The 13,293-nt window shown below is 38.5% G+C and overlaps 1 protein-coding gene across 1 annotated transcript; it reads left to right on the top strand.

The window, feature by feature from the left end:
• The first annotated feature begins 238 nt into the window (after positions 1–238).
• Positions 239–8,571, top strand: LOC148911220 (cationic amino acid transporter 4-like). The gene is made up of 3 exons (XM_089029619.1): positions 239–1,606; positions 4,246–4,585; positions 5,230–8,571. The coding sequence occupies exons 1-3, from the start codon at positions 239–241 to the stop codon at positions 5,472–5,474; spliced, it is 1,953 nt and encodes a 650-aa protein (XP_088885745.1). The 3' UTR covers positions 5,475–8,571.
• Positions 8,572–13,293: the final 4,722 nt, after the last annotated feature.

Below are 13,293 nucleotides of genomic sequence, written 5' to 3'. Positions count from 1 at the left end.
CATTACGTCTGACTTGGCTCACGACTCAAGGCATATGCTTAGAGACAACAGTGAGTCTAAAATAGACACAAGTTTTTTTCAAGGAAGCCACTCTTTTCGGGTAAAAAAGCGCTTTGAAATCATTAACGTTTATGTTAGCTATTCTCAACCCCCGACTGTAGTCAATTAGGCATATTGAACGACACTGAACTGGCTTTTATTCAAGGCGGGTGGGAGGACATTTTAGCGGGCTTCGAAGATGGCTTTGGTTCGTCTTTGGAAGCTCTTAACTCGAGTCAAAGAGATCGACAATAATGATTCAGATTCTCCTCTCAAACGCTGTTTAAATGTGTACGATTTGACATTCTTGGGAGTTGGAGCAACAGTAGGAGCAGGTCTGTATGTTGTGACGGGTCAAATCGCTCGTGATGTTGCAGGTCCTGGTGTTGTCCTCTCGTTCTTCATCGCTGCTGTAGCGGCTTTCCTCTCGGGAATATGTTACGCCGAATTTGGATGTCGAATCACCAAAGCTGGCTCCGCTTATATGTATACTTACACGTCCCTTGGCGAAATCTGGGCCTTCATCATCGGTTGGAACATGATATTAGAGTATGTCATTGGTACGGCGTCTCTTGGTCGAGCTAGTAGCGAGTACATCGATTCGATTTGTGGCGGTGCGTTGCATAAATTCTGGATCAAACATGTCGGAGAATGGCATGTAGAAGGCCTTGGAACTTACCCGGACTTCATAGCCTTTTTTCTGGTAATCTTCATCTCACTGGTGGTCGGACTCGGCGCGAAACATTCAGCTATCTTCAACAAGGTCGTCACGGGAGTGAACATGCTAGTCGTTGTGTTCGTGGTAGCAGTTGGGATTTTCCATGTCAACCCTAAGAATTGGGTTGGGGATAATCAGTTCTTGCCGTACGGAGTGTCTGGGATTCTAGCCGGAGCTGCTAGCTGTTTTTATTGCTTTGTCGGCTTTGATGTGATAGCGACGGCATCTGAAGAAACTCTGAATCCCAAGAGATCTATACCTCTGTCCATCATGATGAGCTTGATCATCAGCTTCTTGGCCTACTTCGGAGTGGCTACTGTTTTGACTCTGATGGTCTCGTACAAGGACTTGGACAAGATCGCACCTCTACCAGAAGCATTCAAACGTGTTGGGCTACCAGGAGCGAAATATGTCATCGCGATTGGAGGGCTGTGCGCGCTGTTTGGTTCCCTCATGAGCGGCATCTTTGCTGTACCAAGAATCATGTACTCCATGTCAACCGATGGATTGATCTTTGGTTGGTTTGCGAAGGTGTACGCTCGTACGAACATCCCTATCAACTCCTTGATGGCTGCTGGACTTTTATCCGCGGTCCTATCGCTATGCCTTGACCTGAAACAACTCGTAGAGATGCTTTCTATAGGAACTCTCCTTGCATATTCCCTCGTTTCCACATCCGTTCTTGTCCTTCGCTTTCAACCAGGAGTGGAAAGCGTTGCGTATGACAATGAAGAGGGCTCCAAAAAATCAGGATACAGCGTGATCTGCTGTAGGCCTCACTTAGACGAACAACCAGCCATTGAATACAAACCGATCGAGGCACATGGAGAAGAAAAGGAAGAAGTTAAGGTTGGTGCATTACTATCATAACCATACAGACAGATAATCAAATTATTTTTGAACAAAAAACAGGAATACGGTATATATTACTTATATATATTGTCATATACTTAGCGATAGTTAGCTAATTTTACCCGTTAAAAGGATAACATAATAATAATATTAGAATTGAATTTATAAAATATCAAATATCTACGAAAGTTGCTTAATTTATTATTATTTTTTTATAAAATAGCCGATCTGTAAAAAGGTCATCAGTCTGTTTATCATATATTTTATTTACAGTTTCTATATTTTCGTTTTTAGCCTTTATAGCCGAAATAATTTGTAAGTTTATAAGAAAGGAAGAAATAAGCTTAAAGCGACTGGTAATTTTTTTGGATATTTGATTATTTTATACGGAGTTATACGTTTCGTAATGATAAACATCTTGAATACAAATCCAAGCAGAGCTATCGAAAGATTCAAACGAAACCTCACAGGAAACCATCGTCTGCATTTTCAATGTCATCGATATATTTTATTTTTTTATTTCGTTTCGCGAAGAGAAAACTTAAAAACTTAAAGCTTAAAGCGGAATTTTCCGGTTCGACAAATGAAAAAATTGATACCCTTCAATATCCACTGAAGTCAATAATAGCGCGGCCTATCAATCTTTGAAACGTCACCTTTCGGTATTGTACACCATTATTCATAAAAGAATTGATATTTCGAAAACAGATGCTGACTGAATCCTACAGTATCTATTTCATCCCTAATAGTTTAGTCATCAAACGCTAAAAAAAAAAAAAAAAAAAAAAAAAAGAGTTCGATACGAACTTGCGAAGTTAAAGTTACTGTCGCGATAAATCGAATCCATTTATTCATTGTGTAAATATTTGTGGTTTTCCTAGATAAAGGTTTTTTTCTTTGAGAAGGAGAATTCATTCCATGGTGTTTGTATTAAGTTTGGTTTCTGGATCAATGAAGGATTTGTGTTTTAATTATGGTATTTTTTCCCATCACATAATAAAATGAATATTCGAATACTGTAGTATCGGCAAGTTTTTGGTTTTCACTTTTGATATCAAAAAAAAAAAAAAAAATTGTAAGTTCTTTATAAACAACGACAGTCTTTATAGCGAACATTAATCTTAAGAAACTGGTAAAGATTATTTTATGGCTATACATTTATTTTAATTACGAACGCAACAGGAAACTAAAAAAATGGTCGCAAGCGGGAAAAAAACAAAATGCTAATGAACTATTCTATACTCTTTGAATGATTCTGTCGTTGAACTTGTCTTTCTCTTTTAGCTATCCTTTCTTAGGACCTTCGCTTAATGAAAGCATGTTTTATAGCGAGCAGGTTTTGTCTTAACTTTGAGAGAGGAGATTTTGACTTTTCGTTTTATATATAAGGTTGATATTAAGCCCTCTAATTTATGTCATTTCCCTTATATGTTTAGTCTTCGCTTTTTTTTTATTCTTCGTGGTTTTTAAACAATGTACTTCGATTGAATTGTGGTTTACTTCATCCTTTTTTACTTAGTAAGCTAAAGGTGAACGGTATTGACAGTTTTCTTTGCATTAGAGGCGCTGAAAACGGAGATACGAAGGAAGCAAGCATAATGGCTCGAGGCAAAATTACACTACTCGCGATTGAAAAAATAAATAGGGTAGTTCTTCCTCGGAAACTTTCTTTTCTAAGGATCAGAAACCTCGGAGATTTTACTTGGCCCACGATATAGAAAACAAATTATAATTAGTGACTAAATAACAACCCAAAGTAAAACGAAAAAAACAAAAACAAAAACCAAACAAAAACCAAACCGATCCAAACAAAACAAAAAACAAAAACTAATAGAACGAGTGTCTACTAATATTATTATGCTTAGAACTTTTCACCGGCCAAGTGGAATCTTTTTGTAAATTTATGATAATATTCTCACATTCAATCCATATTTTGAGTCCCTTTAAACCACTGCTCTTACGTGTGGCGCTTAGGAGAGCGTAGGAGTATTAAGACAATAGACGACAAAGTGCTGTCACACGGTCCAATGATCGACATCCCAGCGGATGCGTAGGCTTTACAAATCTTTTTTCCTCTTTGATTTAAATATCGAAAGAATCGATAACAGGAAATCCAATATATACTTTTAAAATTTCCGAATCTAACCTTCAGCCTATAATTTTTTTATTGAATTGTGAAACAACCGCTCTGCGTTGGTTGATTTAACTGAGTCGGGGCTAGGCTAACTCACATGCAGATCTAATCCTGAAACAAACTCTAGGCTGATCTAAGTCAGGGCATGGTTAACTCACAGATCAAACCCTGAAACAACCTCTGGGCTGATCTAAGTCAGGGCATGACTAACTCACAGGTCAAACCTCAAAACAACCTCTGGGCTGATCAAGTCAGGGCATGGCTAACTCACAGAGCGAACCCTGAAACAACCTCTGGGCTGATCTAAGTCAGGGCATGGCTAACTCACAGATCAAACCCTGAAACAACCTCTGGGCTGATCTAAGTCAGGGCATGGCTAACTCACAGATCAAACCCTGAAATAACCTCTGCATGGCCTGATGTTATCAATCCCAACCTCTCATACAAACATGGTTTTGGTTTAATATCTTTTAACTAGAGACTTTTCTTCCAATCTTCTCAGCATCAAGGGGATCCCCCAGACAAGAGAAGCAGTCAGATAGCGACCACGGCTGTTGTCTTAATGATCACTGCCATGGTTGGTTTCGTAGCTCTTATGATCGGAGGCTGGTCGGCTATTGGTAATCACGAAGGATGGTCCATATTCACCCTTATCTTCACCATACTACTCTTCGCCTTTGGCCTCGTTGTCATGATGATGCAGCCTCGTAATCATGCAATCTTCCCATTCACCGTCCCCTGCATTCCTATCATTCCTCTCGCTAGTATTTTGATTAATCTGTTTCTGCTTCTGAAGCTCTCCAAATGGACCTGGATTCGATTTGGTGTTTGGATGACTCTAGGTAAGGCCACGCTTGCGCATGCGTATTAGCCACTCCCAAAGTTATGGCTCGAGTTGGCATTGCAGTGCATTGTGGATTTGTTTTAGGGACGAAACAGAGGCCATCTTGGAAATATATGTACCTTAGAACAGTCCATGGGGATCAGAGCCATTTCAATGTTACGGCATGTCGTACCATGTACGTGCTGTAAGTCAGTACCGCATGTTCCACGCTCTTACGATTACCATTCTAATGGGAAGCCATTTCAATGTTACGGTATGTCGTACCATGTACATACTGTAAGTCAGTACCGTACGTTTCCCACTCATACTATAACCATTCTTATATGGGAAGCTATTTGAATAATGTTACGGCATGTCGTACCGTGTACTTGTTGTAAGTCAGTAACTTATGTTTCCCACTCATACGATAACCATTCTTATGGGAAGGCATTTCAGTGTTACGGCAGGTCGTACCGCGTACGTGTTGTAAGTCAGTGCCGTATGTTTCTCACTCATACGATAACCATTCTTATGGGAAGCCATTTCAGTGTTACGGCATGTCGTACCGTGTACGTGCTGTAAGCCAATATATTTCCCACTCATACGATAATCAAGCCACTCTATCATCAGAGCTCAATACCAATTTCGTTACTTTCCTTACAGGCTTTGCCATTTATATCTTCTATGGCATACGCCACAGCGTGGAAGGGTTATCGGGCGAGGATGATCCAGATGCTGGGAGTACCCACGGGGAATATATCGTCAATGACAGCCCACCACCAACTCTCACCCAGAAAATCAAACCAGTTCAACCAAAACAGAGCAAGACAGAAGAAAAAGCACCACTGAAAGACAGTTTCCAGGACACCCCGGCTGAAGAGATTGCGAAGGAGGCTGGTAACGAATAGATGTCTATATATTTTCAATGGGAAAAATTGAATTTTCAATGGGAAAAAATGAATTTTAATTTGTATATTTTAGCCATAAGAAAGGAATAATCGACCTTAAAATTTAGCAGTTATTTTGCGATCTTATTTCATTTTTGTTCAATGATGGATTTTCACCTCTGACAACCATTTAGGAGGACATATATATGATACGTAAAATGCTTTCGTATGAAAGTTTTCTCTTCTGAAGAAAATAATAATGATTCAGTTCTCCAAGATGGCCCACTTAGAGGTTCAATTTTGAGGTATATGAGTATGAATAATATATAAAAGTAAATAAATGGGTATATATACATTTTGTTAAATTAAGTCATAAATGTTAACTGGACATTCGTGTCAGGCAAAGGATCTGAAATTGGGTCACCCTGTGGTAACCCTGTGGTCACTGGGCTACAGGGATACATACTGAATACGAAAATTTACAGAGCAACGTGCAAAAATATGACCACATTTAATGTATTTACATACTTCTATGCACGCGCTTTTGTACGTTAAATCAACTTATTTCAATGCGAAGCTGACTGTTCTTACCAAATGATAATGCGTGTAAGAGCTTCTATGCAAGCGCAAAGTCCTTGCATAGAAGTATGCTGTCAATACTTTATATGTGGACATGCTCGTGCGCATTGCGCTGTAAAATTCTTTTTGCCTTGACACTGCTAAAATAAGAAGATATTATTGGGTAGTATAAGATAATGGGTTTTACTAATGCACAACGTAATGCTGAAAAATCTCGGTTCGGAAAAACGAAAAAACGAGAAAAAGTATTTAAATTACGTGAAAATATATTTTAAAGAATATAAAATTGAGAAGCAAAGTATTTTCTTCTCGACCGACCTAAAGGTATATATTATTTTTATTTGGAGCAAAGTATAATACTAAAGAAACCGAAGAAATTTTATTTATTCCTATCACAGTATATTTTTATCTCTTGAGCTCACGAGGGTTTTGGTCTGCGTCAGTTCGCATCTCGACGAAGATCAGTGTTCGTAGGCTCAAGAAAGCTAGAGTATGCGTGCGCACACCGTCATTTTTCGTGGCCGCCATGTTGGATGATTTTGGCAAAAGATTTGTAATTCGTTTATTTTGTTATATCATCCAACATGGCCGCCATTCCTTTTATATTCATTCTGTTGGGAACCAGTAATATTTGTTCTTGTGCTACGTACGTTATTACTGCACCCTAGCGCCTTTAAATTCAATGACTAGTTTCAGACAGGGTCTTTATTTATTTGCATAGAAAACAAGCCGAAAAAATCTCTCAACCGTTTGGTCTGTTCCATTTTCATTTCAAATTAAATTATAATTTTTAATAACTAATCAATAATTACTCAATAATTCGACCGCATTCATGCACAATTCAAATTATTTTTAGTTTCGATTCTAGAATTGTATATAAGAAGTAGCAAAGTGATCATAACCAAATCATGGAACAAAATCATCCTTTTCAAGTTGTAAACGCTTTTTGATTCGTATTCGATTCTGTACCTGAAGTTGACTGGTTGCAGTAATAAAGTTTAATTGACTAATTCATTTGAGACATAATTTATGGCTTTCATAGATTCGTCAAGTCAAAAATATTAAATACTTTATTTTTGTTAAACTAATTCTATATCCATGTTGCTAGAGTACAAACACTATAAGTGTGGAACATAAATACCACTAAATACTGCTAAATTATGCCAATCATATTGTTTTCTATTGTTTAATTAGCACTATTTACTACTAAATAGTGCAAAGTGTTGCACATTGTTAGTGTTTGTACTGTACTAAACGAGGTACGCATAGCGCACTGATTTATTACGCACTAGAGAGGAAACATTCTTCTTAAATACACACCTACATTGGCGCGTAATGAAAGTGTTATCACTCTCTTTTGAAGGAACAAAGGCTAATGGAACACTGTCATAATTCCCTACAAAATCATTTCGTAGGGACAATACAATCTTTGTCATTATTTCTTAAAATCGTGTTGCATGTAAAATCCGCAATGTGGCAATGCTAGTGACTTTACATGCTTAGTTTGGTATGAGAAAGCATAATGCGCATGATCGGAAACCCGATTACGAACAGCCTTATAGCATTGAGAATCTACGCCTTTCGGAAAACAAATTGAGTTTATAAGCCTTGATAATGAATGCGTCCGCCATTTTGTCGTCTAGTTTCCTAACATGCGCAATATGTTTGTCGTTCTTTCATGAATCTGCTACCTTGGACATCTTTACAAACATTTTGGATCTTGGTTAAAATTATTATAGAGTATTGTAAATTTGGAGGGAACTTAAATGTTGGGTCACAGAAACGCGCGAAGTGTAACATAAAATCTCGAGTGGTTTTCGTACGAGTGGGAAACGATACGGCAAGTTTGTAGCCGTACTGTTGTCGTACCGTATTCGTACCATAGTCGTACCGTATTCGTAACCATGTCTTACCAAAGCCGTCATTACATTTTGTGATAGGAAGTACTGGAAAACGATGGGAAGCCATTTCAATGTTACGGCATATCCACCTTGTACGTGCTGTAACTCAGTTATATATTTTCCTATCTCATACGAAAACCTCTCTAAGAATTAGAGCGAGCGAGTGTGTGTAGATTGTAATTTGTGCAATGGACTACTTTCGACGATACGGCGGCGACATTGCCAGGGGGCAAAAGAAAACGAAGATGACAGAAAATATATAGTTTCGTGAATGTCTTTCTTTTCGGGTAAAGTAATCGATGTGCCGTCTTAATTCATCTTTTGTTGTATTCTCTTTTGGTGAGCCGTTAATATCAATCGACGTCATTTCTTTAACAAAGCTTTATTTGATCCCTGGACGGCCCATAATGCCTTGCGATTCAAGATGGCCGCCGTATCGTCGAGGTAGTCCATTAGTCACTCTGAATAGTTTTCAAAACTATGATTATTATTATAATTTGGTTATCGAGTTGATCTCAAGGGATACTAGAAAAAAATAATTAAATGGGATAAATACATGCGTCCAGGGAGTACTAGATACTCCCTGAATTAATAAGATTGAGGTTGTAAAAATGATAATAAAGGGTTGCAAAATGAAATACCTTTTCACGCGTATTTTATAATCCTTCTACAGTGTTTTCATTGTTACGCGCTGATCGAGACAAAATGCGCGATATGGAAATCGTTGAATTCTTCGGTACCTTTACATACTCTGATTGACGGAAGCGTATCGCCCAATTTCCTTATCGCGGCTGTCTTCTCTATCGGGCAAGAAAGAAAATAGCTTACTATTCTCAGGGACCTCGGAGCGAGTTTTTGATTGAAAATTCTAATATTATAGAAATCTCTTCAGAATACTAAATTTTGTCAAATATAAAATGGTGTGCGTCAAAATTATTGGTGGTGCCGTACCCCCCTGATTTTCTACGTATGGACATTGTAGGTAGAAATACTTTGAGTGGGAAGTTTTCAATTTTACAAACCATTGCGCATCCAAAAGTTAAATCGTCTAGCGAGAATTTTGGCGGGGCGCACTACCGTCTCTTCCCAAATTTTTATCGCACGATAGCGTTTTCCATCCGAAACCGTGCAACTTGGCGCTCAAAATTGATGCTCGATTGCAGAATAAACGTTATCAGCATTACAACCCGCACTATAAGCAAATTACGAGTCACTCTTCAATGGACAGGGCAGAAAAACGGGTTCTACTTTCGACGTTTATGCGTTAATAAACTTAATATTTCATAAACAGGCTCTTTTGGGACTGATTAACAAAATACCAAAATTTGGGGAAAATTTAAAGAATGCGTCTTTGAGATATAACGCCCTGAACGTTGGGAGAGATGATATTTTGATCAGCACAAAGACTAACATTTTCGCTAATACCTCGAAGTAGAATTGCTCGAGGTTAGCAGAATTTTGTGAAAAGTTAAAAGCACAAGAGGCACGTATGAAACACTGAAGTTTTTTTTAGCATGGAGATATAAAGAAAAAAATTGCGAAAGTAGAAGCCTTGTCGTTTTTCTGCTCTGTCTCTTCAATGCAATGTTCCTCTGCAACTCCACGTATTGCTGCTCATAATACCGTACGCTTTGAGGGCCCCATTTTTCGTGTTTCCCATTTCTCAGGATTAACAGGTACTCCTTATCTCGACCATTTTTCTTCATTACTAATTTAATTTTACAGATTGACAAAAACAATTCCACTTCTCATAAATAATTGGATTAACATCAAGCGATGTCAACTTTACTTCAAGCCGATAGTGCTCTATGTACAACTTATATAAAATAGTAATATCTAAACAAATGTTGATCAGATGTTTTTTCACCGTAAAGCCGGTCATTTTTCTAGACTTTTTTCCAAATTTGTACGAGAGTAACTGCTTCAATAGCCTTCGAGAGCTTGTTTGCAGGTTAAATTTCGTTAGAAAGATATAACTAGCTAAAAACTAGTGTGAGCTGCGTCGGTGTTTCTAATGAAACAGTAATGATGAAAAGGTAAATTATACACCGTGAAAAGATGAAACAACTTACTGACGTTTCGGACGCTAGTCCTTCGTCGGAGTAAAAGAGAAAGAAGTGGTAGAAAGGAGTGTATATATGATAGAATAAGACAAAAGAAACCAATGAGAGCAAGGTAGGCAAGGAAACAAAAACAACAATCAAAAGACAAAAGAAAAGGTTAGTTGAAAATAAAGCGTTCATTAATCCCGTTGGGACTAAGAGTGCCCAATAGGTGAATAAGCCGCATTTCTTTGGTCTTGCGACAATCATTGTTGCCGTTAAGCAAAGAAAGACCGAAAACAATGAAGTCAGAAAGAGAATGGTTAGCTAGATTAAAATGGCGGGAAACTGGTTTGGTGGGATCGTTATTGCGAATATCATAAAGATGATTGCAAATGCGATCACCAAGACGGCGGCCAGTCTCGCCCACATACAAAAGATTACAGCGGGTACATTTAATACAATATACAACATTAGAAGTGGTACAAACAAAATGGTCAGTGATTTTAACAGTTGATTTAGGACCGACAACAGAAGTGTGAGAGACTATGTGAGGACAAGTATAACAACGTTTACGAGAACAGCGAAAAGTACCAGGTTCTTTGTTAGAGGGAAGAACTCCCTTGACCAAGAAAGAACGGAGATTACGATCACGTTTATAGGAAAAGAGAGGGCGGTTGTTGAAAATAGCAGAAGTGCGAGTATCAGAGTCAAGCAGAGAAAAGTTGCGGTTAACAATGGGTTTAATGGAAATGTTAATAGGATGATACGTAAGAGTGAAAGGAATGCGGTCATTAGAGGGACGAGTGTGAGGAGTGAGAGCGGTGGTACGATCAATAGTAGAAACTTTACGAATGGCGCGATCAATAACATGAGCAGGATAATTACGCTTAAGGAAGAAGGAACGCATCTCAGAACATTTAACAGAAAAATCGAGATCATCACTACACAAACGACGAAGACGAAGAAATTGCGAGAACGGAATAGCGTTAAGAGTGTGCTTAGGATGAGAAGACGAGTAGAGTAAATAAGAATGAGAGTCAGTAGGTTTGTAATGGACACTAGTGCTAAGACGGTCGTCATTAACACTAAGCAAGATGTCAAGGAAAGTGACTGATGTTTCACTAACCTCCTCTAATCTCGCTCTCAAACTCTTTAACCTTACTCTCGCTAAAACACGCTTTGTTAGTCATATCTATTTCATTGGTCGTTGTCTTCATGCTAAAGTCATTCCTGTTGGTTTTCGTGTTAAGTTTCATGCTTCTAATTTTGGTGTCAACTCCACTCAGTATTTTTCCGATGTTTCTTCTGCTTGTTCCACTTTCTCTCGCTCTGTCATGCGTTCCACTATTCGTAGTATGTGCTGTAAACGCGATGCCCTCACTCTTGATACTGCTGTTTGCCTCAGAGACTTGTCTAATGTCTGTCCGGCAGTGTTAGTTTCCTCCATTCGTAATCACATTCATACTCTTAACCGCCGTTTGTACCAGTCTTTGTTTGTTACTAAGCGTAATAAGTTTGTGTCTCTTGTTGGTTTTGATCCTTTTACACATGTTGAACCTAGCAATCACAATGTCTTCAGTCATTCCGTTGTCACCATTCCCGAAGATTTACCTCTTTCTGATTCTGAAGTCTCAGTTCTTAGCAAGGGTTTGAACTTCGTTCCTCTTGCTAAGAAATCTGATGAATTTCAGGTCAAGAAAGACTCTGAATCTTTTTTTCGCCGTACTCGCCTTAAAGCTTTTTTCTCCGACTCTTCTAACTCTAACTGTGAACGTGATGTATTTGAGCGCCTTTGTCCTCGTAAGTCTAACTGGGTCCCTCCCGAGGGACAATTTTCTTCTCTTGATCTTTTTGTCAATAAGTGTCGCCGTGATATTTCTAATCTCAATCTTAACCGTAAACTCAGTTATTCTAATCTTTCTAAGGATGAGTGGTTGGCTTTACGTCAATTACGCAATCGTTCTGACATTGTTATTAAGCCCGCTGACAAAGGCGGTGCAGTAGTTGTCTGGCGTTCTGACCTGTATAAACAGGAGGCTTTACGTCAACTCTCTGATACTAATTTTTATTGTGAAGTGGATAAGGATCTTACCCCTGACAATCAAAAATTAGTTAAAGACACTGTTAACTCTTTCATTTCTGATGGCTCTTTACCCTCCACTGCTAAAAACCTTTTTGTTATTACTCCTCGTACTTCTCACGTCTATTTTCTTCCTAAGATTCACAAAGCTAACAACCCTGGCCGTCCTATTGTTTCTGCTTGTAGTTGTCCTACCGAACTCATCTCTAGCTATCTAGATTCTCTCATGCTGCCTATTGTTCAGTCTTTACCTACTTATATTAAGCATACTAATCACGCTCTTAGTATTTTTAATGATTTTCGCTTTCCTGATAACTCTTCTAAGCTTTTGTTTACTATGGATGTCAAATCTTTGTATACTGTTATTCCTAATGATGAGGGCCTTCGTGCTCTTCAGCATTTTTTCGATCTTCGTCCTGTCCTCGAGCCCAGCACTCCCACTTTGTTACGCTTAGCTGAACTTGTTCTTACTCTTAATTGTTTTTCTTTCGGTGATCGGTATTATCGGCAGATAAACGGTGTTGCTATGGGTACTAAGATGGGCCCTAGTTATGCCAATTTGTTTGTTGGTTATATCGAAAACCTTGTTTTTCAACAATATACTGGACCTAAACCTGAGTTTTTTGGACGGTATATTGATGATTGTATTGGTGCTACTTCTTGTTCGCGTAATGACTTAGATTCTTTCATCTCTTTTGTTAACTCTTTTCACCCTGCCTTAGACTTTACGTGGGAGGTTAGTGAAACATCAGTCACTTTCCTTGACATCTTGCTTAGTGTTAATGACGACCGTCTTAGCACTAGTGTCCATTACAAACCTACTGACTCTCATTCTTATTTACTCTACTCGTCTTCTCATCCTAAGCACACTCTTAACGCTATTCCGTTCTCGCAATTTCTTCGTCTTCGTCGTTTGTGTAGTGATGATCTCGATTTTTCTGTTAAATGTTCTGAGATGCGTTCCTTCTTCCTTAAGCGTAATTATCCTGCTCATGTTATTGATCGCGCCATTCGTAAAGTTTCTACTATTGATCGTACCACCGCTCTCACTCCTCACACTCGTCCCTCTAATGACCGCATTCCTTTCACTCTTACGTATCATCCTATTAACATTTCCATTAAACCCATTGTTAACCGCAACTTTTCTCTGCTTGACTCTGATACTCGCACTTCTGCTATTTTCAACAACCGCCCTCTCTTTTCCTATAAACGTGATCGTAATCTCCGTTCTTTCT

Source organism: Actinia tenebrosa, unplaced genomic scaffold (genome assembly GCF_029948245.1).
Source record: "Actinia tenebrosa isolate PJP-AT-01 unplaced genomic scaffold, QUT_ActTen_1.0 PGA_scaffold14__42_contigs__length_11649687, whole genome shotgun sequence".
NCBI classification, from domain to species: domain Eukaryota; kingdom Metazoa; phylum Cnidaria; class Anthozoa; order Actiniaria; family Actiniidae; genus Actinia; species Actinia tenebrosa.
The sequence above is the reverse complement of the archived record's forward strand: the minus strand, read 5'-3'. Positions and strand labels throughout refer to the sequence as shown.